General features: G+C 44.0%; 1 protein-coding gene across 2 annotated transcripts in view; it reads left to right on the plus strand.

Annotated features, from left to right (window-relative positions):
* The window catches only part of ZC3H7B (zinc finger CCCH-type containing 7B), a 64595-nt gene that overhangs the window by 1672 nt on the left and 35752 nt on the right, over positions 1-27171 (plus strand). The window contains exons 2-10 of one of the 2 annotated variants that reach the window (XM_054988445.1): positions 7905-7965; positions 8453-8486; positions 9557-9754; positions 11385-11543; positions 16534-16614; positions 19983-20042; positions 24065-24107; positions 24697-24956; positions 26664-27012. In XM_054988445.1, coding sequence (XP_054844420.1) covers positions 7913-7965; positions 8453-8486; positions 9557-9754; positions 11385-11543; positions 16534-16614; positions 19983-20042; positions 24065-24107; positions 24697-24956; positions 26664-27012 — 1237 coding nt within the window. In that variant the 5' untranslated portion in view covers positions 7905-7912. The remainder of the gene's footprint in view (positions 1-7904; positions 7966-8452; positions 8487-9556; positions 9755-11384; positions 11544-16533; positions 16615-19982; positions 20043-24064; positions 24108-24696; positions 24957-26663; positions 27013-27171) is intronic. The other variant, XM_054988446.1, reaches the window with a different exon arrangement.

The following is a 27171-nucleotide window of genomic DNA, read 5'->3' on the forward strand; positions in this document are numbered from 1 at the left end:
AGATGATTTTGCTTCCTTATCTCTTGTGGGTATCCTTTTGGGGAATGGAATTCCTGATGAGATTCATGTTTGTAGCATTTATTCCTGACATTGGTTGGTGTGAGTTTGGTAAAGGAAAAGATTGTCTAGGCATAGAAGGCTGAGAATTGTGCAGATGGACTAAAATGGAGAAAAGGTAGAGTCACATAGCATGAGGACTTGTGGGGAGAGGTACTGTAGAAGTGGTTGGAACAGAAAGAGGTAGAAGATGGTGAGGGTAGTTAGGAGAGTCTGTATTGGATGGATTCCATATTAGTTCAGTTGTCAGAAGCAAGTAATGGTGACTAATGGGCCAGTGTTTTTTCAGAAAGAGGTATGATGTAATAACCCATTCTACATTGATATTAAATTTTAACTTTCTTGATTCAAAGTTTTGTAAAGCATTTAATGTTTATAAATATGGTAGGCTTTAGTGTCAGGGAATGTGTAATGTGACATGCAGACCATAAGTGACTTTTTTAACAGCCTCTAGGTTCTTATTAAAATCTTAAGAACCCCTTGCTTCACATAATAAAATTATGATGATTTGAAGAGTTTGACAAGATAATGGCAAAATTGCTAAAGGATTATAATCAAGGAGGCAAGGTGTTTTTTTAAGTGTCCCAGACTTTTCACAATTAATGTAATTGTTTCAAAATAAAAATCTTCGACAATAAGTATCTCATGTCCACCAGTAGTCATCCATTGGCAAAAATGTGTCATGTCCTATAGTAACTAGGAATAAGGCATGGGCTGTAGAAAACTTGAGAAGAGTACTACCAAGCTAAACACAGAAGTTTTGCTCTACAATAAGCTTGTGTTTTAGGAAATCTCTTTTGTGAACAGTAGAAGCCAGCTTGTGCCAGTGTATCAATGAGGTATAAAAAGCAGCTTTTTTTCTACAGAGAATGACTCAGACCCATTCTGATCAATTGATTTTCTTATTTAGTATGCTTCTCTACTGGCTTTTACCCACAAATGTTTCCCAAAACAAACTATGTACAATGAAATATAAAACGATTAAAATACCCAACAGTACAAAAATCCTTCAAGTTAAATTCCAAATGGCTGGTGGAATAAAAATGTTTCCCCTCAAAAATTAGATGACGGCTTTAAATTCTACTGAATTTAAACTCTACTGAGCAGTGCTCCAAGTGCCATTTTCCAGGAATGGAGATCCTGGAGCTTTTGCTGGAAGCCCTGGGGAGCTGTTGTTTGCCACATTGGGTGTTCCATGTGTACTGATGTCATATATGTAGGTTTCCCCAGTGGGACAGATTGCTGCTCTCTGGGCCATTCAGGTTGGGCAAATGGCATAGAGCTGAACGTCTAAACCCTGTCCTCACTTACTTTGTATTAGGCCCCTGTGCAGCTGGGAACTGAGTTTCCAGTGGGGAGTGCACATCCCATGTCTGGGGACACAATGTGAGGTCTGAAACCCTGGTGGAATCGGTTACGGCATGGAGGGAGGGACTTTATGGAGTTTTTTTTTTTAAAAAAAAGGCTTCTCTCCACAAAGAACTTGACTTACAGGTGCAATTGATGTACATTTTTAATTGAACTCACCAGGACTTATTCCAAATAAATATGGCTGGGCTGTCATGTCGGTCTCTTACAGTCTTTCTAAAAATGGAAAGGTGTTTTCCTGGTAGACTTTCAGCAATCTCACTGAACTAGTTTGTGGGAGGTGATATAGGATTATGGTTTCATTTATATTGCAGTTTTATTTTTGACTTTTATACCGCAATTTATACTCTGCTTTAATTCATTTCTGAAAAGTGGCATTGAAAGCCTTAAACAAAAAGATGCTTAAGGTGCAGAGAGCTTCCCTGCAAGAATTGGAAGAGTCTTGCCTCTTGTACTTCATTGCTGTAAAAATGACCCAGTCATTTTTGGCATGATATGTTTCGCTTAGAATAAACATGTGCTGTGTTTAGCCTGTCTAAAGGGCAGGTTAGCATTCTGCCTCTTGCATCAGCAAAAACAATAACAAACATTAGGTTTGGGGGAGGTGTTTGTACCTCCTGCTAGCAGTTCTTCCTCTGAGGCGGAGGACATGTTGTGTGATTCCCATCATCCAATCAGGGAGGCAGGAACTCAATTATTTCTTCCTCTTCCTGTTGGTGTGTGGGTCACCCCTCCTCTCAGTTCATCCTGTCTCCAGGGAGAGCAGAAGCCTGCAGTGTGCTTGCTGATCCTTCTTTCACTTTCATTTTCTCTTCAACCATATTTCTGCTTCTACTTCTACCTTATCTCTCTCCCCTCTTTTATCTGCCTTACTCTATCTTTGAGAGCAAGCTTGGCCACCAATTGGAGATGGATTCTGATGTGAGCTTCATGGGGGAAGACGGAGAAGAAACTGGCCTCCCTGCGAACGCCGCAGCTGCGGTCGAATTGCAATTAACTGTTGCAGTTTTGCCTTCGTGGCTGGAGCCTGCTCCCAGCACCAATACGGCTCTGGAGCTGTGCATTCCAGCCAAGAAGCCCAGCTGACAGGCAATGGAGGGATAGAGCGGCAGAAAGCACACCAAAAGGCGAATGGACAAGGAAGACCTGCTGGCCAACTTCCTGCCAGGAGAAGGCACTTCAGAGTCCACAAGTGCAGCCTTGCACCTGCAGAGTGCTGCAACGGAGAGGGACTTCCCCCTCCCCGTCTGCTGAGCTCCTTGCAGACTATGAGGAAGGAGTTTGCAAGACTTTGCCAGCTACCTTCCAGGGCCAGCAGTGATCTGTCTTCCCCCCCTCCCCCTCCCCCATCCAGGGCAGCTCAAGGGAAAGCCCGCCTCCTGGCCCACTAAGGCTGCCCAGAAGGCCACCCTGAGTAATCAGGCCATCACGGGGTCTCAATAGGGAGAAGGGTCTTCCTCCGACAGTGATAACCAGGAGGAGGGTGAATTCCTGTCAGAGGAGGAAGAGGAGGCTATTGCTACTCCAGAACAGCCTGACAGGCTATTTAAGATGGAGGATTACCAGTACCTCCTTTCCAAGTCTCTAGCAGCTTTGGACATTCAGGAAAAAAGTTGGGGGGGGGGAGGAAGATGAGAACCCTAAAGCAGGCGTGACTAGGCCCAAAGGGTGTAGTGAGTTCTTTTCCCAGAGCTAACACAGCCAAGAAAGTATTCCCATTTCCTGAATATTTTGAAAGGCAAATGAAAGCTGAATGGGAACTGCTTGCTGCCTTCTAATAGTGCTCTAATGCAGCCCAAAAGTTATATGCCTTACCCTCTTATGCAGATGATGAGTTATTGCAGGTTCCGAGGATAGACACACCAGTTGCAGCTCTACAGTCATCAGGCCTTCTCTCCGAAGACGGTCAAGGTTCTGGCAAGGACAGCCTAGATAGAAAAGCAGAAATTTCTCTCAGAAGGGCACACAAGGCGGCGGCAATGGCCATCAAGGCTTCAACCACAGCATCCATTGTGTCAAGGGCATCAGTCGTTTGGGTGCGCAAATTGATGCAACTAATTCCCAGCTGTAATAGTCGCTTACTGGAGGGAGCAAACAGAATTCGCAAGGCAAGCACCTTTGCAGATAGATGTGACTTTGAACGCCATATCTTTTTCCTCATGATCTCTGGCCAGAAGGCTCCTCTGGCTTCAGGCCTGGCAAGCTGACATTCGCTCAGAGTTCCTCCTTGTAGCATACCCCCTTCAAGGCAACAAACTCTTTGGGGACTGCCTAGACAAGACTCTTGTGGAAACAAAGGACCAGAATAAAGCGCTTCCCAGGATCCTGCACAGAACTAACAGATGCCTGTTCGGCGCACAGTCCTTTCGAAACTATCATACCCTGGCTAGGACAAGACAGGATTCAAAACATCCGTCCTGGAACAATCCCAAACAGAGCTTCAAGCGTGGGCCCTTCGGGACCAAATCCAACAGGCATTACCAACCCAGAGGCGCCAGACAGGACTTTGAGAACAAGACATCTAAATCGTGTCAGGAACCGGTAGGGGGGAGACTGCTTCAATTCCACCAAGCATGGATCAACTCCAGAGCAGATGAATGGACCCTAGAACTCGATAGAGTTCGAAACCCATCCTCCAGACAGATTCATCTCATCCCCCCTATGGAAAAATGCACAGACAAACCTTATTACTCATCAGGCAATTGACCATCTACTGAGGATTCAAGCAGTAGAACCTGTCCCTCCCCAGGAATGAGGCAAAGGAGTTTACTCCATCTTTTTCACGGTTCCAAAGAGGAATGGAGATTGGAGAGCGATATTAGATCTAAAATTTGTGAACAAATTCCTAAGGGTAAGAACATTCCGGATGGAGACACTCGGTTCAATATCAGAGGCCCTCCAACTGGGAGAGTTTATGACGTCAGTAGACTTGACAGAAGCTTACCTGCATATCCCAATCAATGCATCTCATCACCGTTACCTGCGATTCCATGTCAACCGCAACCACTACCAATTTCATGCCTTGCCATTTGGTCTGGTCACAGCACCAAGGGTCTTCACCAAGGTACTCATCAACCCAGTAGTCTGACTCGGGGAGAAAGGCATCCATGTTCATCCATATCTGGACGATATCCTCGTCCGAGTCAACTCCCGAGAAAAAGCGCTATAGGACACCTGGACAACAGTACATTTCTTGCAGCATCATGGTTTCCTGATAAACCTGAAAAAAATGCTCCCGTCAGCCCACTTAAGCTATCCAACACCTGGGTTTGATAATCGACTCAAAAAGGTGCGATTTCTTTCTTCCCCAGGAGAAAATACAGAAGACCAAGAATCTAATCAGCTCGGTCCTCCAGAGCAGGTCGGTACCCCTGATGACACTATCCAAACTCATGGGCACGTTAACAGCAAACTATGAGGCCATTTATTGGGGATGACTGCACTCTCGGGCTCTGATGTCGCTACTACGTCCGTATCAATTTCTCATCATGACAAAGTCACATATGGCGATAAACATACCTTGGAAGGTCAAGGAAAGCCTCCTGTGGTGGACCAAAGACCAAAACCTGAAACAAGGAAAGAGTTTCCTGACTCCCCAAGTAACTCAGTTATTCACGGATGCAAGTCTCGTGGGATGAGGAGCATCCTTGGAAGGAATCCCGACCCAGGGGCAATGGTCTCCAGAGGAGTTGCGGCTCCCGATCAACATACTAGAATTGAGAGCCATCAGGCTAGCTCTAATCAGATTCTCCGACATGACTGCGGGCCAAGACATCCTGATCCGTACCAACAATGTGTCAGCGAAATTTTACATCAGTTGACAAGGGGGGACTCGCTCCTCAGCACTCCTCAAGGAGGCGACCAAGTTCCTGGTTTGGGCAGAATCCCGCCTGAAGTCAATTCTAGCAGAGCACATAAGGCGGCTGGACAACATCCAAGTGGATTGGCTGAGCAGACAAACTATTCAGCCAGGGGAGTGGACCCTCAAGAGAGAAACCTTTCAGGCAATAATGACGCATTTTGAAACACCCATAATGGACTTGTTCGCATCCCATCTGAAGCAACAGGTGCCGCAATTCATGTCCAGATTTCAACACCTGCACGCAGAGAACATAGACGCACTTACCTCTCAATGGCCTCAGGGATTACTGTATGCCTTCCCGCCAATACCCATCCTTCCAGAGCTCCTGCGGAAGATACAGGAACAGGGAGCTCAAGTCATAGTTATAGCTCCATGGTGGCTAAGATGCCCATGGTTCTCATCACTACAGGAAATGGCAGAGGCGCCTCCTCTACCACTTCAGACGACCCCAGACCTGTTGCATCAGGGTCCCATCTGGCACCCCATCCAGATCGATTGTGTCTGACTAGCCTCCCTAACTAGCCAGCCTAGGCTTCCAACCAAAAGTAGTCAGTACGATACGGGCCTCAAGAAAGGGTTCGACATTAAGAATATATAACACCACTTGGAAGGCCTTCAGCAGGTAGGCTAGGCAGAAGAAGATAGATCCTCTATATCCATCACTCAGTGAGGTGTTGACGTTCTTACAAAATGACCTGGATTCAGGCTTAAAACAGATCACAGCCCTGGACTCGATCTTGCCGCTTATGGAGGGACTAAAGCTGTCTAACCAACCTCATGTTTAGCGCTTCGTTAAAGGGGCAGCCTTGCTAAGTCCGCTGATGGTCCATCGATTTCCAACTTGGAGACTCAACATCGTTCTCCAAGCTCTGACCAAACCACCGTTCGAGTCACTGAAGGAAATCCCACTGAAGTGGCTGAGATTAAAGACTATTTTCCTAGCCTCTATCACTTCTGCTAGGAGAATATTGGAACTCAGTGCTCTTTCACTGAAACCTCACTTGTGCATATTCCACAAAGACAAGGTGATCCTGCGCATGAACCCTACTTTTATCCCAAAGACAAGTTCCATCTTTCACAGAAGTCAAGAGAGTAATCTACCTTCCTTCTGCCCATCGCCAAGACACCCTAAGGAGAAGGAATGGCATTGTTTGGACGTAAGGAGGGCCCTCAAAATTACCTTAATAGAACAGAGGACATCAGAAAGTCAGATTCCATCTTTATTAACATCATCTCTCCTAATGTCAGGAGAAAAATGTCTTTGGTGACCATAGGACGGTATATCAGGTCATGCATCGCAGAGGCATACAGAGAATCAAACAGAGAGATTCCAGAAGGCATTACAGCTTACTCTATAAGGAGTGCAGCTACAAACGCAGCGTTCAGCAACCAAGCATTAGTAGAAGAAGTGTGCAAGGCCGCCACACGGTCATCAGTCTCAACGTTTGTAAAGCACTATAGGCTAAATACATGTGACTCTGTGGATGCCGCCTTTGGGAGAAGAGTGCCTCAACATGTGAGCCAGAATGAAGATCGCTCCCCACCCAAGGGAACCTGACTGCTTTGGGAGCACCCAAGATGTTCTCCACCTCAGAGGGAGAACGGACCATTGGACTTTTACCGTGAAGGGTCCTTCTCCTCTGAGGAATGGAGGACATCTTGCCCTCCCAGGGCCTTTGTATGTTGGTCTCTTCTTGCTTCTCCCTCAAGTAGTATGCTCCCTTTTTAATATCGTTCTTCCTCTTGCATTTCAGAGTTAAATAGTTAAAGTTAAAGTTCTACATGTTGAGTTACTGCTTCGTGAAATCATCTGAACTGAGAGGAGGGGTGACCCACACACCAACAGGAAGAGGAAGAAATAATTGAGTTCCTGCCTCCCTGATTGGATGGTGGGAATCACCCACGATGTCCTCTGTTCCTCAGAGGAGAAGGACCCTTCATGGTAAGTGTCCAATGGTCCATTCTAGTTCCTCTTACAGAACCCACATCATACTTTGAGAAACATAGGCCCAAGATGTTGGGTGGCACAGTTTCTATTACCCCTGATAGGGGGGAAATGACAAGTAAATATGAATGCACGTTATGGTTGCAGTCCAGTCAGTCCCCATCCCCACCCCAGCTGCTTTTTAATTTTAAAATACTTTGCAAGATCCTAGTCCTGGGTTTTCCCATGTAACGTCTACATCAGCCGTTATCCCCAAGTTCAACACCCCCTGGCCACTGAAGCTCATTGGGTGATCTTGAATCAGTCATTTTTTCAAATTTAACCTACTGTATAGAGTTGTAGTTGGAGTATAATGGGGGTGAGGACCATACACCCCATTCTTTGGAGGAAGGGAGGGATAAAAATGTAGTAAAAAGTAAAATCTGGATCGTATCCCAACCTAAGGACTGTTGCACTGGCTGCATCACAAGTGGTTTTTGTGCGTTTATTTTAAGTGTGCCTATCTTTAAGAGGAGGAAGAATGAATTGGAAAAAGATGGACACATAAAAAGAAGCGTCACATGTTGCTGGTAAAGTTGGTTCCTACATTCAAAAGGTGGGCGTAGAGTAGTCACAGCTGATTACAAACTTACCAAATTGTAAAGATTTAATACATTCTTTCTTCCACTGCAGTGACCATAATGGAGAGGCAAAAAAGGAAAGAGGAAATAGAGAAGGGGCTTCAGTTTATCCAGTAAGTGAACCTGCTTTGAGAATGTATGTTTCTGTTTTCATTAATGCAGGAGGTCAAGCATATTCTTAGGAAAATCAAAGCTCTCAATTGGCTGTATATAGAAGTGTGTCTTTTGCATGACCAGTATGTGATACTGACCTCTGTATGTGAGGGGTATTCTCTGATCATAGCAAAGATCAGGTGTCTGGATAACAATCTTGCATTCTGATTCATTATTGTTCTTTTAAGTTTGGTTGTAACAGTTTAGATGGTGTGGGAGTGATGAATAAAGCTGCTAAATGCATACTGGGAGCTCGTTGTTATAAGCAAGCATTTGGACACTGAGTAGCAGCAGTCCAGCAAGCTTTAAGGAGAGGCTTTCATATTATGTTACACATTTTGGAGTTGTGCCCTTATGTATATTATGCATCCTACAGTGTGCATCCTTAGACTGAGGCACATGTATCTGCACAATTATGTATTTCTCAAACTCTTCATTTTTCCCTAGGTCCACATTACCCCTCAGCCAGGAAGATTATGAGGTAATTTAAAACATGTTCTTTGAAAGTACCAAATGATATTATGTTGTCACCATATGCTGTCCTTTTGGCTAGATAAGTTTTGATAGTTGTTTGGGTGGAAAGGGAAATAATTTCTTGTCTTGCCTGGAGTGGTATACTTTCATGTGGAAGTATTTATATACATTCTTGGCATTAGCCTAATTGTGCTCTGGTCAATATCAATGAGTCATTATTTAGCTGCAGAACTCTGTTTTGTTTGTTCTAGGAACCAGTTCCCAGTGTTCAAATTAAATGTATGAACTTTATAATAGGAAACTTGATCAGGGATTTAAATTGCCTTGATCCAACTTGTGCCGTGAGCTAGGACAATTCAAAGTGCTAGTCCTTTCCTTTAAGGCCCTAAATGGCTGGGGAACAGGGTGCCTGAAAGAGTGCCTCCCTCCTATACCATCCAGCCTGCCAGTTAAGATCTGCCTCTCAAGCCCTGCTCTCTGTGCCCCTGCCTTCAGGGATGAGGTGAGTGGTGACTAGAGAGAGGACATTTTCTGTGATGGGGCCTCTCCTTTGGAGCATCCTCACCTTGAGGCTTGCCTGGTGTCTATTTTACTTTCTTATAGGTATCAGGCTAAAACATCTTTTTATCTAGGCTTTTAACAACAGTTGTTACTTTATCAGTTTCAAATGTTCTGCTTCCGTTTTATGAATAGTTTTTATACTGCTTATGTTTAATGGCTTTTTTAAACTGTAGTTTTTAATTGTAAGTCACCTCTAGCAAAACTCTGAAGAGGCAGCATATAAATGTTCTAAACAAATAAATAAACAAAATAAAGGGTGGCAGTGCATATGATGGGGGGAAAGCTTACAGAATGTGTTTTGCTAGTCCATTTCCCTCAATTTTTGGGTCACAAAGTTTATAGGCAATGGGTAGGTTACTCCCTTGACATGTGATCTAGTTTTAATGTGTGGGAAATTGGGTGATCTAGATGCTTTTGGAGTTCTGTAGTGGGGACACAGTAGAATGACATATGGAAGGAGAGCATACAGTGTCCCATAAATTTTGCTTTCTCTTTTTGTTTGTTTCCTTCTGCCAGGCCTTTTTGCAAAAATTAGTGCGGAACTTATTTGCAGAGGGCAACGACTTGTTCAGAGAGAAGGATTTCAAATTGGCGCTGGTGCAGTATGTAGAAGGTCTGAACGTGGCGGAATATGCAGCTTCAGATGAGGTGGCAATTCCAGTGGATCTCTTATGCAAGTTGCATGTCAATCGAGCTGCTTGCTATTTTGCCATGGTAAGTACGTGCACGTACATTATTTGGTTGCTCAGCACTTAATGACTTGGAGTTGAATGTGTGAACAGACTCCATGAAAAAGTATTGGATAGAGGTGCTGTTGAGTGATGTGAAACTTCGGTGGTGTTAGATCTGTTGTGAGTCATTTGTGCTTGCAAGTTATCACTTGGCATTGCAGATATTGTGTGATGATCTTGTATGTGTGAACCAGCCCTTAGCGTTTCTTCAGAGAAAGCTAAAGACATACCATGTCAGGGAAAGAATGAAAAAGAAGGCACGTTTTTCAGGGTGCTAATCTGAGATACAGAATGAGTTGACATTTAAGGTTACTCAGCTCTGGTTGGGGAGACTTGTTTTAGAATTGGAATGTAGGGTTAGAATTGGTGAACTGCTGTGTTTGGCTTCTTAGAATGTGAGGCTGACCTTTTCAACGAGTAACAAATTCCAGGGGAATAGCTAGGCATTTAAAAGAAGTAGTCTTGCCCCAGTAGCTTGTAAAAGAAACATTTCCGCCTCAGTTAGGTGAGCCAGTGCCAGCAATAGTGGTCAGGTGTTTCAGAAACAACCAGGTCCATATGTAATTGGTTCTACATGGTCAAGCAAGGTTGAGACTAAGAAGAGTCTGCCCACTTCTTCTTCCATGCGCTCAAAGTGTGGCATGAGCATGCCTGATCTACCACTCTGTACATGCCCAGTCTTGTCTGATCTCAAGTGTGGTTGTCAAGTACACTTAGCTACCACACTTGGCAAAATGTCAGCTGCCTCTTGAATCCTGGGTTTAATTGGAGAAGCAAACAAAATAGTCTATGTCTTCAACTACTTCAAAGGCCCTCTTCTGTCCTCCCAGTATCCCATTGTGATAAGGATGTGGTCCACACTGCAGGTGGGTTGTTTGGTGTACCAGCTGGAGCCCTTGCTGTGCTCTCCCTCTGCAAACTATGTGTTTGCTATCATGTTATTGGGTAAAGTGTGGTATCTCTTCTCTGAATGTACTAGATGATTTTAGTGAGCTCTGCACTGTCAATCTCAGCTCCCCAGCCACAATGTGGAGGAAAAAACCTATGCCACAGTGAGTTGAGGGGTTATGAATGTATGTGAAATGCTTTAAACCTTTGGAAGTGCTATAATGCTGCTGTTGTTACTTAACTTTTGTATGTTTTATGTTCATGAAGGAGGTCATGGGATATCCCATGTCCAGGTGGGCTGCTTCTGTAATGATCTCTCTCTCTCTCTCTCTCTCTCTCTCTCTCTCTCTCTCTCTCTCTCTCTCACTCACTCACTCACTCACTCACTCACTCACCTCCCTTTTTTCCTCTCCCTTGGTGAGAAATAATATCTAAGAGCAGCGTATTAGTTGGGAAAGCTCTCTCGTGGACTATCCTACTACATAAAAGGAGAGCCGTATTGGCAACGACTCACCTTTTATCCTGGTTCAGGTGCAGTGAGAGGCCTGCAGATGCACCTGCACCAGGTGGCCCGATGGCCCAGGCCTGGTGGCCCAGCGTGCAGCCTTGGGAGGGCCACACCAGTGGCATGGCCCTTCCAAGGCCCCACAGCTAGAGCTCATTGTATTGTTCCACACAACAGGCTCTGGTGCTAGTTTATTATAATGGTCTATTTTTCCTTAAAGGGCTTGTATGAGAAGGCTTTGGAAGACAGTGACAAGGCTTTGGGATTTAACAAGGAGAACATCCGTGCACTGTTCCGGAAAGCCCGCTGCTTGAATGAGCTTGGAAGGCACAAGGAAGCATATGAATGTAACAGCTGTTGTTTGCTATCCCTCCCACATGTAAGTTGTAGCTTAGATTTAAACTAGATACCACAAGGAATATACAGGTATATTTATTCATGTGTTCTCCTGTTCACGTGTGACGCAGGGGGAGAGAGTCTTATTTTTAACCAAAATTGGAGTGTGTGGGAAAGGAGAGCTGCTCTGCCCCCCTCCCTTGCCTTAGATCACTGTGCTTCATTGCTTTCAGCACTTTTCTTCCAGCTAAGCAGACCTGCATTATCAGAGTTGAGCCGGAAGAAAAATGCTGAAAGCAGTGGAGCACAAGGAGGCAAGGGATGTGGGTCAGGGGTTGACCACCTTCACCTACACATTGGATTTTGTTGTTTCTTTTAAAATGAACCCCTCACCTCTACAGAAGTGAACAGGTGAACAGGTGTATATATATATATGTGTGTCTCTTCTAGTTTGGCCTTGCACATATATTCAAATCTCAGAAGGATGTCTGTTTTTTATTGTTATATCAAGCAGAAGATAAAATTATTATTAGAATGACAACAAATCTTGAAATGTAGAAGCTGGTGTGATCTCTAGCCTTTAGTATTGTGGGCAAAAATCAGCTAATACGTGGCAGTATCTGGTGAAGATAACTTGCTGTCTCTTTTAATGTCTGTCTTGGCTCCCCCTAATTCTCTGCCTCTAGTTCTCTTCTGTCCTAACCTCCATGTCTTCCTCTTCTCTGTTCCTATCTCATGACCATATTAATATAATTTTTAAAAAATCAACCTGTCAAAAGCTGTGGTAACCTAGAAGCAGAATAAGTGGTGTCAAGTAAATGGATAGTAGTTTAATTTAAACAATGCTGGATGATTCTGCAAGTGGAAGAGGGTTTTTTGGCCTAGTGCAGAGCTATTTTTATTATTTATTATTATTTTATTAATGTTATTTATAGTCTGCCTTTCTCACTGAGACTCAAGGTGGGATTACACAGTGTGAGTCAGTACAGTCAATTTCAAACACATTTCAATAAACAATTTAATAAGGGATACACATGCTAATTTGCAGAGATTTAAAACTAACAAGAATCCAATACAGAGTTGAAGAAATGCTAAAATAGAGCATAAGCAGTTGTGAGACTGACATATTAAACAACATAGAAACTGTCCAGTAGGATCATACTTACAACAACAGACAGTATATAGTAGTAAAGTCTCTTTCCCTTTACTTATGCAGCTCTTTGAGACCACTTCCTTATAGTACAGCCCTTCTATCTGAGTAAAAAAACCCTCTGGAATAATTCAGTTTTGCATAATTTATGGAAAGCCAGAGAGAGGCTTTCAAGTAGGTCCTTCCATAAGGTGGGGGCCACCACAGAGAATGTATGTGCATAGGCAGCTGTTGATTTTGCCCATGTGCAAGGTGGCACCTGTAGAAGGCCCTGTTCAGATGAGCGATGCTGCCATGGCGGGAGAGAGGTGGTCCCATAGAGAAGATGGACCAAGGCCATGAAGAGCTTTGTGTATGTGATAGCCAGTACCTTCAATTGAGCCTGGTAGCTGGTAGGTAGCCGATGGAATGACTGTAAAATGAGAATAGATCCAGAGGAGTTAGCTGTGTTAGTCTGTAGTAGCAAAATCAAAAAGAGTCCAGCAGCACCTTTAAGACTAACCAATTTTATTGTAGCATAAGCTTTCGAGAATCACAGTTCTCTTCGTCAGATGCATGGAGGGCAGAAAGAAACTGGTCAAATATAGAGGAGGAGAGGGGAGGGGAGGAGGAGAGGAGGGATGTAAACAACTCCTTTGATATGGAGATGCAAACAGCTCCTTTTGATGTGAGGATCAGTTTACTTGTGTAAAGGTTCAAAGGAGTTTGCCGTGTTAGTTTGTAGTAGCAAAATCAAAAAGAGTCCAGCAGCACCACCAAGACCATACAATTCCACTGCAGCACAAGCCTTCGATAACCACAGCCCTCCCCGCCAGATGCATCTGACAAATGACAAATGATATTCATGATCCTCAAAGCTCCTGATAATAATTGAATTGCAGTGTTCTGTACCAACTGGAGTCTTGGTTTCCCTTGCATGTCAAATAGTACAATTATATCTTTTTTCAGAATTCCTGTGCTGGAATCCCTCTGGTAACTGCTTAAGATTCAAGCTTTAAGTTGCCTATTTCAAAAGTTCCTGGTTCTTATTAAGCTTTCCCCATACTGTCACTTTATACATGAAAGTTACACCATGACCCCAAAGAACTTATTTTCAAGCAAGGATGTACTTTTTACACTGCAATTCTAGTAAACCCCACTGAATTGACCTTCATTGGATTCTGAGTAGACCTGCTTAGGTGTGTTCTCTTTTTCTCCTAACAAATCCTTCTTGTTGTGCACAAACACTACAAAACACTGTGTACAAGTTTAAAGTGCTACTAAAATTAATAACTATAATTTTTCAAAAATTGCAACTATAAATATGTTTCTGGTAAGAACAATTCTGCACTAGAATCAAAAACTCAACAAAACTGTCCAAAAAAACTTTAAGCAAAAATTTGTTAAGAATCCTCTTAAGTATGCTGATCTGTATGGTGCTGTGGACCACATCCAAAATGCAGAAAGGCAGAATATAATTTTTTAAAAATATATAAATGCAATAAATGTTAGGAGTGAAGATGCCCAAGGCACTGAAAATGCACTATTTACAGTATCATCCTAAGCAGAGTTATACCTTTCTAACCCTTGTTAAAGTTACACCCTTCACACCAATGGATTTAGAAGGCTGTAATTCTGCTTGAGTCTGTGCTGTTAATCTTTTTTTGTTCTCACCTGCTTGGGGTGGGTGTATGCAAGTTACTAATATTTCTGTGGTGGTCAAAATTAATCACAAGTTCCAGCCTTGGCTCTAGCCCTCTTATGAGGAGTTTTAGCAGAAAATCCAGGAAAAGAATGGAAGATGAAATCCCATCTTGGCTTCCTAAGCATATTAATACCTTATCGGCCATGGCAGTACTAAGAAATTAAAGGCTATGCTTGTGCTGCAATTAGTGGTACTTTGGGGGGGGGGCAGGAGCATTCCCTTATATCATGCCCTGTAAAGATGGTTGACTCAGAGTGTGGCCTGGGTGGGGGGAAACTTCCCTTGGGCTAATGAAATCAGGACACATGAAGATTCTTTGGCCATCAGGATAATATATAGTAAGCAAGAATTCAACTTGTGGAGCATTGGACTAATAATTGTTTTAGAGCAGGATTATAGGAACGTGCTCAGTGTAGGAGGGAGCCTCAAGCTCCTAGAAGGCTGAGATGCTGCCTGGATTATTAGGCTTCATTATTATATCTAATGTGGGGGACCCACAAGGGCTTGTAGGGATTATCACATTCTCCCTGCATCTTCCTCTCCTACTATTTCCTCTTTCCTGGCACCCCTTTAACTTCTCCTCTTTTCCTGCTTCCTTCTATCCTTCCCATCTACCAATCAACCTATTTTTATCTGCTCCCCACTCTTTGACTTTCCCTTCTTCCTTCTCCCAGCAACCTCTCCCCAGGAAAAGTCTCACCCTGTTGCACTGTGAATGCTCCAGCTGCACGTGTATTGAGTTACTGGTGGTTGCTGCTCGGCCTGTCCCCAGCAAATCCTTCTCCATCAGCAGACATGACAAGGGGAGGAGTCAGTACCCTTTCCAAGGCTATTTTGGCATCCAAGTTCACCTCTGTTACCCCCCTGCCCCCCCATGATTTTGCTTTCCAGACACCAAGGCTTGGGAGAGTCAATGTTGTGGCTGCCTGCCAACCTCCAGTCTGACAACTAAGAGCACAGTGGGAATTCTTTTCTTAAATCTACAGGTGTTATTTCAATTATTTGGGGGAGTTTTAATCCCCTGATGTTTTTGTTTATTTTAGATTTCAGATTTTTCTGCAAACCTGAGACTTTCTTCCTCTCATCTGTCCATATATCCATTTTGCGGATCTGTTAATCTACATTCTGTGGTCCAGTTTGGAATGTGATATTTGATTCTGAACTGGGCCATAAATCATGGATCAAAACATCCACACAATGGGACCAAGGACAGACAAGGTGGATTTTTCAGTGAACTGGCAGAATCCCCAAGTTTGTGGGGAATATATATATATATATATATTAAAAAAACATTCATTACACTGGAGGTTAGAAAAATCCCATGGTCACAGAAGCGATGTCTGCTTCTTTAAGAAAAATGTGCCTATGAGATCTTGCAAGACTATGTTGCAGGATCTCAGTGGCCATTTTGAAGGGGGCTAGGCAACCCAGTGCCAATGTTATGAAGGATTTCAGGCCTCAGTGTAAGCATGGGGCAGCAGGATGAGAGGGGGGAGGGAATGGTAAAATACTGAAGGAAGGGAAGGTAAAGTTGAAGGAGAGAGGAGCAGAAAAGGTAAAAAGGGAATGCTGAAGATCAAGAACGTCAAAAAGAGGAGAGGCTGCAGGCACTGCCAGGGGGAAACAAAAAGGAAAAAGACTGGGAAAATTAGATTCTTCCACCACGTGTCTTGCTGATCCCCTACTTGTCATATCCGATCCACATTTCCAAACGGTTCTCCGCAACAGAGAATATCAGAACATGACAACTAGCAACATGTGGTCTAAAAATTAAAACTGATTCTCAGGATGCTGTATTTTGCATCAGAAACTGTATATTTTAAATGCACAGTGATGATCCTGCAAACGTTATGTAATATATGGATCCCTGCTTATATATATCTGTGATTCAGGACAAACTCTAAATATGCTGCAATCTTTAAGAACAAGTGCCTAAATGAAATTGAACAAATGTACGTTTTTATTATATATGTTAATAGTTAGCTAAATCTTGTGGTCAGAGGAATTGAGATGTGTCAAAAGGTTTAATCTGGTATCTCACATTCTTTTCATTATAAAGATATCTAGTTTTTTTTCAATTGCCAGTCAGGAATATGAGAGGCATACCACTTTATCTGTAGCTGAAACTATGTGTAAGGAATCAAATGAAATGCTACCTTTGCACAATAAAGTGTCTTTGATAGTCTTCTCTTTTTAAAGGATGAAAGTGTGGCACAACTTGGCCAGGAACTTGCACAGAAACTAGGATTAAGGATCCGGAAAGCATACAAGAGGCCTCAGGTATGGCATTTATGGCTCGGGGCAGTCTACATGGAGTTATAACATTTTATCTTCACAGAACTCCTATGAGATAGACGGAGAGCTAACAGACTTGCCCAAAGCATCCTGGTGAGCTTCATAGTTGAACAGATCCAGAGGAGTTAGCCAAACAGCAAAGAGTCCAGTAGCACCTTTAAAACTAACCAACTTTATTGTAGCATAAACTTTCGAGAGCCACAACTCTCTTCATACAAGACCCTTGCTCCCTGCACCGTCTCCCCCCTCCCCTCCCCACCTATATATCTCTGGCCAGCTTTTTCATACCCTCCATTCATCTGACAAAGAGAGCTGTGGTTCTTGAAAGCTTATTCTGCAATAAAGTTGGTTAGTCTTAAAGGTGCTACTGGACTCTTTGCTATAGTTGAACAGGGATTTGTACTTGGGTTTCACCACCCAAGGCCTTATAACACATGATCCACCAAGCTGAGCATAGCTTGCTATCTATATGGCCCTGCAAAGTGCTTAATAGTCAAGACTGTTTTTGAGCCCTAGATAGGCACTAACATCAGGAAGTCTGTTTAGACTCTTGATAGTGTACCGTACATGACTGGTGACCTGCATTTGACTTGGTGGATTTCGGGTAAATAGGTCTGCTCTAGCCCCCACACCATGATGGGTTCTCAGTGGAGTAACATTGTTGTAAGTGTTCCAGAGTTTATATGTTGCATATGGTTGTAACTGAATAGGAGTAGAGACTGTACTGTTCATTTGAAAGACAATACATTTTAGTGAAAGAACTTTCAGTCTTATTATATGCTTTTAATTGTGATTGATATGCATAAGAGTATGTAAGCCTTTTTTCACTTTAAAATTTGGTAATATTTTGTATTGCGCTATACTTTTTGATGTACTTTGAAGCGGATACATTTATTTTGTATTTATTTTTAGATAGTCATAGAAAGTGAGCTGGGTGTGGGGTGAAGAGTTTGTGCTTCATCAGTAATTTTTTATCTGAATTCAGTTTTTTATAAACGCAGTTTGCTTCAGGCAGGGTAAAATTCCTAAACAGAAGTGGTATTTGATTCTTATATAAATGTTATCTTGTTCTACATGTATAACACTGGGAAGCTAGAGATGGCTGCAGTCCCAGACTGCATGCATGGAATGGGTAATATAATATATGCACAATCAAACAAGACTTTTTATGTTGCCTGCTATTACAAGGAAGTAGGGGTATGCAATTTGTTATATCCAATCCAAAAATATACCCTAAATACCTTATCAGTATTTTTCATGTATATTCACAGAGTTGGGAGGGGCCATACAGACCTTCTAGTCCAACCCCCTGCCCAGTACAGGATGAACCTAAAGGATTCATCCAGCCTCTTCTTGAAAACTGCCAGTGATGGGGAGCTCACCACCTCCCTAGGCAGCTGATTCCACCTTTGAACTACTCTGACCGTGAAAAAGTTTTTCCTAATATCCAACCGGTACCTTTCTGCATGTAATTTAAGCCCGTTGCTTCAGGTCCTATCCTCTGCTGCTAATTGGAACAGCTCCTTGCCCTCCTCTAAATGACAACCTTTCAAATATTTAAAGAGAGCAATCATGTCCCCCCTCAATCTCCTTTTCTCCAAACTAAACATTCCCAAGGCCCTCAGTCTTTCCTCCTAGGGCTCAGTCTCCAGATCCCTGATCGACCTTGTCACTCTCTTCTGCACCCTCTCAATTTTGTCCACTTCCTTTTTGAAGTGAGGCCTCCAGAACTGCATACAGTACTCCAGGTGCAGCCTGACCAAGGCAGTATAGAGGGACTATGACCTCCTGTGATTTCGATGCAATGGCCCTTTTGATACAACCCAAGACTGAGTTTGCCTTTTTTGCCACCACATCACACTGATTGCTCATATTTAGTTTACAGTCCACTCTTACCCCAAGATCTCTTTCGCATACACTACTACCCAGAAGTGTATCCCCCATCCTGTATTTGTGCTTCACATTTTTGTGGCCCAGATGTAATACTGTGCACTTATCTATGTTGAATTGCATCCTGTTCACAACCGCTCACTTCTCTAGAGTATTCAGGTCTTGTTGAATTTTAACTCTATCTTCTTGGGTGTTTTCCACTCCCCCAGTTTGGTATCATCAGCAAATTTAATAAGTAGCCCGTTTACCAGATCATTGGTAAACGGATCATTGATAAAAATACTGAAAAGTACCAGGCCCAAAACCGAGCCTTATGGCGCCCCACTGGACACCTCCCTGCAATCTGATGAAATGCCATTGACCATCACGTTTTGGGTGCAGTCCTCTAACCAGTTCCTATAGTCCAGTCCACAGTCTTCCAGTTTACCCATTAGAATGTCATGGGGAACCTTATCAAAAGATTTACTGAAATCCAGATAAATCATGTCGACAGAGTTCTCACGATGCAGTACGCTCGTCTCGATCAAAGAAGGAAACCAGGTTGGTCTGACAAGATATGTTGGGGACAAAACCATTTTGACTTCCCTGGATCACTAAGCGGTCCTTCAGATGCTTACAGATCAGTCCCTTTAAAATCTACTCTAATATCTTCCCAACAACAGAAGTCAGACTGGACCGGCCTGTCGTTTCCTAGGTCATCCTTTTCCCCTTTCTTAAAGATTGGGATAACGTTTGCTCTTCTCCAATCTTGTGGCACATCCCCAGTCCTCCAGCAGGCCTTGAAAATGATGGACAGAAGCTCTGCAAGTTCTCTAGAAAGTTCTTTGAGCATTCTTGGGTGCACACCATCTGGCCCATATTCCACAATCCCTATCAATATCAGGATTCTTGGATATACCAGTATTGGTGTTCTTGATTAATTCCAAATATTTTGCGAGCTGCCATTTCAAAGGTCATGGCCATTTTTCTGTTACTGTTTACAGCTTTTTCCCAGACAAAAGGAGGGAGGGTAGAGGAAGGTGACTAGCACAAGCAAATAGAATTGCACTTTAAGGAAAGCTCAACTTTCTGTTCAATCACAATGATTCTTTCATAGACCACATAAGAGAATTGAGGGGGGGGAGGTCTTTACAGGACAGGCAGCTCTCATTCTGCTTCACTTTTGGTGCCATTTGCTGAAAAACAGCTCCTCCAGCCCACAGAAAAGTTGCCCCCACAGGGAACAATGGACAAAGTTATTTTTTAAATTCTGAAAAGAAACCCATATCTGAATACAAACCCAATATTTTTGGACCCAAATATTGGGAATACTGATATTTGTCTGATTCCTGATACCCAAACCTGGAAAATGCTGATTTTTTTTTTAAAAGTGCACATCCCTACAGGAAGTGACTGTGTGTGGGAATTTTGTTGTGGCTCACTGTTATGTTAAGTGTCTGCTACTTTCTTTCTCTTCTTTGCAGCAGGAATTGGAAACATTCTCTCTACTCAGTAATGGCATATCCTCCACATTACCAAATCAGGTAGGCATGTCTAGACAGCACCTAGGGTCAGGGGCGGCGCAAGGGTTTACCATGCTTGTGGCCGGCCGGCCTGCCGGGCGCACTGGCCTGCGTGATGACGTCACGCATGACGTCATCATGGGAGTGCACGCGCCGCCGCCGGCCCGATTGCTGCGGCGGGCGGCCTCCGAGCTCTCCCGCTCGGTTGCCTGCGCCGCCGCAGATGCCTACCCGCGGTGGCTGCGCCTGGCCGGGGGCTTGTGCTGGCGGCGGCAGCGGCGCAGGGTGGGAGGGATAGGAGGCTGGTGCTTTGTGGCACGCGCTCCTGCCCGCCGCGCCTCCTCCGGCACTCCCTCCAGCACCCCGCGCCTGCAGCCACCTCAATAGGCCCGCCGGCACTGCCTAGGGTTTTAGGTGCATTTCCTAAATACAAATATCTACTTGTTTGAAGTTGAAACAAATTTAATTATTTCTTCCCCACTTTCTTTTTTTAAAAGAATTTGACTTACTGTGCAGTTGAGCTTAGAATATTGTTTTAATGTGTTGTAGTTATATTTTTGGACAAGGATTCTAAGCTGGTTTCCTTTTAGACATCACCTTGGTAATGGCTTCCCAGCGCTGCTCCATCAAGCACTTCTGTAGCTAAGATATATTCACCTATGTTCTGTTGTTCTTTAGATCCCTCTTAAGAATTAGGAGGCCAACATAACATTGCAGATTGAGTACTGAAAATGTATTTTCCCCCATCTATATATATAAAGATAAGTGTCCTGACTGACTCATCAATGCCCAGCCCAAACTCCTGGACCTAGAAACATGAAATTTGGGGAGAACATTCCTTTCATGATGTAAACACTCACTAAAAAGGGATTTTAAGAAATTTGCCCCCTAAGGGGGTAAAAAGGGGTAAAATGTGTTTTCCCAAAGGGATACAGCTTCCCTGTGTGGCTGGCAGGCACCCGCCCACTGCCAACTCGACCACTCTTCCCTGATTGTGCCAGCCTTTCAAGATCATTTGCATATGCGGGCTGATTGGGGCTCACAACATTACATACCTCATCCCCCCCAGAGACAGTTGAAACACAGAGGTTATTTGCGTATGTGGCTTGATTGGTCCTCACCCGCCACATTCTAAACAGTATGCAGTTGCTATTGGGAGTCATTTCATGTGTCCTGAGGTAAAATGCACCCCCTAGTCTTCCCCTAAAAATTCACTAGGGTTGCCCATAAGTATTATAACTGGATTTAAAGTAGTTAAATACCATAGTGAAACACAGGTATCAAGCTAGTCTATATATATAAAGACAAGTGCCCTGACTGACTCATCAGTGCCCAGCCCAAACCCCTGGGCCTAAAAACATGAAATTTGGGGAGAACATTCTTTTCATGATGTAAACACCCACTAAGAAGGGATTTTAAGAACTTTGCCCCTAAGGGAGTAAAATGTGTTTTCCTAAAGGGATACAGCTTCCCTATGTGGCTGGCAGGCTGCTGCCTGCTTGCACCCCTGCCTGCTTCCAGCTTGGCCACTCTTCCCTGATTGGACCAGCCTTTCAAGGTCATTTGCATATGCAGGCTGATTGGGGCTCACAACATTCCACACCTCATCTCTCCCCCCCCCCTTGAGACAGTTGGTAATTTGTGTATGCAGCCTGATTTGTCCTCACCCCCCCCCCATTCTAAACAGTATGCGGTTGCTATTGGGAGTCATTGAATATGTCCTGAGGTAAAATGCAGCTCCCAATTTCCCCCTAAAAGTACTCTAGGTTGCTAATGTTACTGAAGGTGGAAGGAATTGACTTGAGGGAGGTCTGCTTCTTACATGGGCAGTTCTATTTGGCCTGCTCCAGAGTGAGCTCACTCAGCAGCCTGGTGATCCTAGCACCTTAGGGGAAAACCACCAATGTGGTCTACGAAGAGGTCCTTCAGTAGAAAAAAAAATGGTTGTACGTATTCTTCACTTTAACGTTATATACCCATAAGTATTGTAACTGGATTTAAAGTAGTTAAATACTGTAGTGAAGCACAGGTATCAAGCTAGTTTAATAATAAATGTAAATGTGTCCATTAGTGGAATAATACATTGTTAAAGTTAAAGGCAAAAAAACCCTTCAGACATCTTTTCTGATGTGATGGTCTAAAAATGAGAACACTTGTGATGAGTATATTCATTGCTAGAATTACTATATAAAACTTGGCTTCAAGCCCAAATATTGTGTGTATGTGTGTTAATGTATTGAAGGATTTTTAAAATGAAGCTAAATTTCTAATACCATACAAGAAAAGTACTGCCTGAAATGAGCGTGCACTGATGACTAGCCTTAAGCGTCTCATTAGTGATAACAACTTTTAAAAAATTATTTTCTTACTAATATTTTCATTTCAGAAATAGATACTCATTATATAAGAATATTCAGGGAAGTCATTTTTTATGCAGCGCAGGTCTGCTTGCATTGCATAAGATCCAAGCCATTAGCTCTGGTTATATGACTCGGGCAAGAGACTTTTTCTAATAAACACAGTGTGTTTAAAATTATAAAGCTAAACTAATATAATGGACTTCCCTACTTCTCTTGAGACAGGACCCTAAAGAACAAGGTCCTAATCCAGATTGTTAGTCATGCCTATGTCCTATTCAAACCGGCGACCAAAGTTGATGACTGACTTGAGAACCATTCGGTTATGACTATTTTAGTTCCTTTGGGACTTGTCTGCATCAATACGTTGGGTTCACTCATGGTTTTCTACATGTATTCTGAGGCTGTGAAGAAAGGAAAACAGCTGACTCTATTCATGGAGAATGGGCCCATGTACACACATCAGACATATTTCTACAGACTTGGGGAACCCCAACGTTGGCAGAAAAATCTGGAAAAAAATGTTTTATTATATGACTTTGCGATGCTACATTGTGAGATCTCAGCCACCATTTTAAAGGATGGAGGTGCAGCCATGAAAGAATGGTGCTACCCATCATACACTGTATGAGCCAGCTATCTGTACGTAGGCTGTGCTGAGGGCTGGAGCTGCCATCCCTCTTCTGTTCCCGCCTCACCGCTGATGTGGCAGGCAGGCAAGGAAAAGGCAGAGCAGGAAGCATGGTGGGCAGGACACGGGAGAGCAGGAACTGCTACTGCTGCTGCATCAGAGTTGCAAATGGAGGTGGCAGCTCTGTAAATGGGCAGACTGTCTGGGGAGGGGCTGGCTCAGCAGGCAGGTGAGCAGTGCAGGGAGATGGGATCTCCCCTCCCCATGGGTAAGTCTCAGCTCTGCTGCTTGTTATTTTCTAATGCTGCTCTACCTAAAAATCTACATATTGTACATTTTGAGCAGTAACACCATGTCTTAAAAAACATTTCACTCATTGCAAAAGGGAAAATATATCATGGGAGTATTTTTTTTTCCTGGTGCTACTCAAAATTTCCATCCCCCCCCCCATTTTTCTGTTTAGATTTAAAGGGGGGGCATAATTTCTGGGCCTTCACATCTCTATTCAGAGTGTTCTTATTTTGGTTAAGAGGAAAATAAATATTTCTGTGGCTTAGTGGTTACTGAGCCTAATGTTTCTTTGAACGTGTGCTTTAGTTTTAAAATTAAATTATGACTTTAAAAAAAGCCTTTGCTCTTGCTGAAAAGCAGCAGCTTAGAAAATCATATTTTTGTTGAAAGAGTAATTATAAAGTTAATTTTATGTGTGTTTCAAATAGTTATTTTTCTGTGACAGACAGTCCCACTGGTACAATTTGCTGGCATGAAGGTGGGGGAGATGCAAGTTCCTTTAATTGCTGGGGAAAGGGGAGAACGGCACTGGGGTCAGTAGTCATAGTGGTGCCAATATTTTCAGGTACTGAGGACCTGGGGCCCTGTTCCATTTAACACCTGGCAACCTTGCTTACTGATGCAAGCGCCAAGCAACTGGTGGTTCTCTGGGTTAAAAAAATGAATTGATTTTTTTGAGAAAGTCAGAGAAGCAGGTTGAATGTTAGGAGGTGCCACGTCTTTGTCAAATGGAATTGACTGTCATTTTTTCTTCCTCCCTGCAGAATGTTTCCAATGGCTTGGGTTCAGTAGATGACATTGAAACAGGTGACAGTTCTATGTTTGTTGGATTTGTGACAATTTTCCGTGACTTGAGCTGTTTTGCTGTTGGGAAACCTAAGGGACATAATCTGCAGGGTAGCTAAGGTTTGCTGCTAAAGCACATAGCTACAGCTGCAAGAAATAGTCCCTGTCTAAGGTGTGAGGTTTCCCCCCTTTTTTCTGGGACATCTCTGTGCAAGCTTTGGGAAGCCACTGGTCCTTCTTCAATTGTACCCCTCAACTGTGTGAATGGGCAGAAGAACCAATGCAGGCTGAAGCTCCTAATGCGTGTAAACTGTGGTGATGGAATCTACTACATGAGCACATCTGGTCCCAAGATTCACACTGTTAAAGAATGCTCTGACATTTAGGATTTATGAATGAGCCATACATCAGGAAGGAGCTGTTAGAAACTCAGCGTTAGCATATAGGCTGCCAGACAGTGAACCATTCTGTGAAAAACAAGCACTTGTATTTTGAAGCTGAGAGAGATACTTGGCAGTTCTCCAAGCTTTGTATTTTATCACTTGTTATAAAATTTTATCACTTGTTCATGTATTCTCATTAAGCCATGATTCATTAATTCCCTTTGCAGATACCTCTGTGGGCCTTCAGTGTGTCAGTGCTCCCAGTACCACTTGTGCCCCCATGAGCGAGAGCTCTGCTTTTTCACCATCTGACTTGGAAACAAAAGGCACCCCAGCTTTACTCCCGGCTGCTGCCCTGCTCCCTTCTGCGGACACAGTATCTATGACAGGCTCTGACGGTGTGGATGACTTCACTGAAGGAGGAGTTCTTGGGGATGAATTGGATTCAATCCTGGATTCTATTGCAGAGGGGTCACAGTACCCACTGGTAAGAGTGGATTTCCTAGATTTATCTAATTAATCTGTCTGCTCTTAGTTACTACTTTAGACTCATCTTTTACTCCTTATAATGGTCTCATCTGGAACAAAAGAATATATGGGGTTTTTCCTTTCAGCTTTGGAGTCGTAAGTATCGAAAGGGATCCATGTTAGTCCATGTCATGAATGATAGAGATAAAGGAATAATCACTGTCATGTGGAACTGCTTATTTCCCCAAATGTTTTTTTTATATATGTGCATTTCAGTTTGGTTTTAATTGTTTGAATGTGTCCGGGGTCTGAGGCACAGCCCCTGGACTTGCCGGGAGGAAGCAATGGAAGGCAGCCGGGAGACAGCTGTCCAGCCGCCCTGGCTGGCAAACAAGGCCAGAACCTGCCTGTACCAGGGGGAAGGGGCAAAGTTCCAAAGCCTCAGAGGGCTAGAAGGGGCAAGGGGAGGCCAGCTAGCCCCACCCTCCAGGGGGAGGACAGGGGGCTAGGCAGAGCAGAGGGAGGGGGCAAAGGCAGTGGGAATAGGGAACCAGCAGCTGCCCAAACGGAGCTCTTACCTGACGAGGAGGAGAAGCAACCCCAACAGCTCAGAGCCACGGCCAAGCCTATGCACCAGCTAGAAGGCAATAACCTGGCTCAGGGAATGCCAGGAACAAAGCAACCCCAGGTGGAGCTGCCACGCATTCTGTGGGAGGAGCTGGGCAGCCAGCCAAGGGGCCGCAGCTGGGCCTGCCTTCAGCAATCAGCTTAGCCAGAGAGGTTTGGCAGCCAGACAGCAAGGCACAGCTGTTGCTGGCCAACGCAGCCAGATCAGCTACCCCAGCTGCAACGGCTTGAGGCAGCCCAGGACACTGCTGGAAGGAGGGCGGGGCGGGGAGAGAAAGCCCTATAAAGGATGGCTCGGAAGAGCCCTGGGGTGGTGGGTTGGGTAGGAGTGATGGAGTGGAGTGGAGCGAGAGCAGAGACAAGGAGGAGAGTTGCTGGGGGAGGAGATGGTGGAGATCACAAGAGGGTGAGTGGCACAGATTAAGCAGGCCAGTGAGTGGACTGAGAGGGAGTCTGGGTGAGAGGTATACTGCTCCTCCTTCCACAGAGCAGCGTCCTGCAGCATCCCTGGCACCCCTCTGATGTCAGGACCGGTCCGCCCAGTGGCAGCGGCCGCAAGCCCTGAAAGAATGATGTGTTTATGTTTGGTTTTAATGATTTTAAGATGTGTTTTTGTTGTAATTTTAATCTGTTAGCCACCTTGGTGGCCCTGATGAGAGCAGAAAAGATAAAAATTTTGTAAATTAAATAAGTGAAGGGCTTGTGTCTATATAATGCTCCCAGGTATCTAACCATAGTTAAGCATGTGGATGTGGGCTGCAGGATTGTGTGCCTCATCTCCCCAAATCCTGCTTGATTCTGTTTGCCTGTCCCCTACCTGTGCCTGTTTTCTTCCTGTGTAGTTATGCTACCTATGTCCTCACACATGGTTAGCCTTAACCATGGTTAACCATTACGGTTGGTGTAATGCTTTACATAACGAGAGGAGGGTTTTAGGCTACAGAATAGATGGGATGCTGTGTAATTTCTCTCATACAGGGAGAAGCAACTGTGTGATATAGTCTTTAGACTCCAACTCCATAGTGTCTTTTTCTCTGTGTCTGCACTATTTTATTTCCCTTCTCTAACTGGAACATGTTTTTTATCTTTCATGTTAAAGTCTCTGGTCCAAGGTGCCATCCCTGCCAACCTGCCTAGTGAGATGCCGCAGCTGATCCCCGTCTTTCCAGGTGGCACTCCACTGCTCCCTCCTGTGGTGACTGCCAACATTCCAGTCTCCACACCGCTCCCTCCTGCCTCCTTCGGCCTAGTGATAGATGCCACAAAACAGCTCTCCTCCTCGTCTGTTCTGGATGCTTTTGAACCCCCGGTTGGTGGTGAAGGCAGTTCCCCGTTGGACTCGTTGGATTCACTAGACCTTCTCCCATACACAGAGTCTCGGCTTGATGTGCTGGATGCTTTTGGAACTAGCAGGGGATCACTGGATGCACTGGATTCCTTTGTAGTTGGTAGGTAAACAGATTATGGGAATCCTATTCCCTTGTGACACACAGGAAGAGTAACACTGAGCTGAAATTCCGTATTTGGTTCTGAGAGCTTCTTCCTTCCCATCTAACTCTTTTTCTTTCCTCCAGTGTGCATGTATCAGTCCCTGGTATCTCCCCCAA

This window comes from Eublepharis macularius, chromosome 9, assembly GCF_028583425.1.
Source record: "Eublepharis macularius isolate TG4126 chromosome 9, MPM_Emac_v1.0, whole genome shotgun sequence".
NCBI classification, from domain to species: Eukaryota; Metazoa; Chordata; class Lepidosauria; order Squamata; family Eublepharidae; genus Eublepharis; species Eublepharis macularius.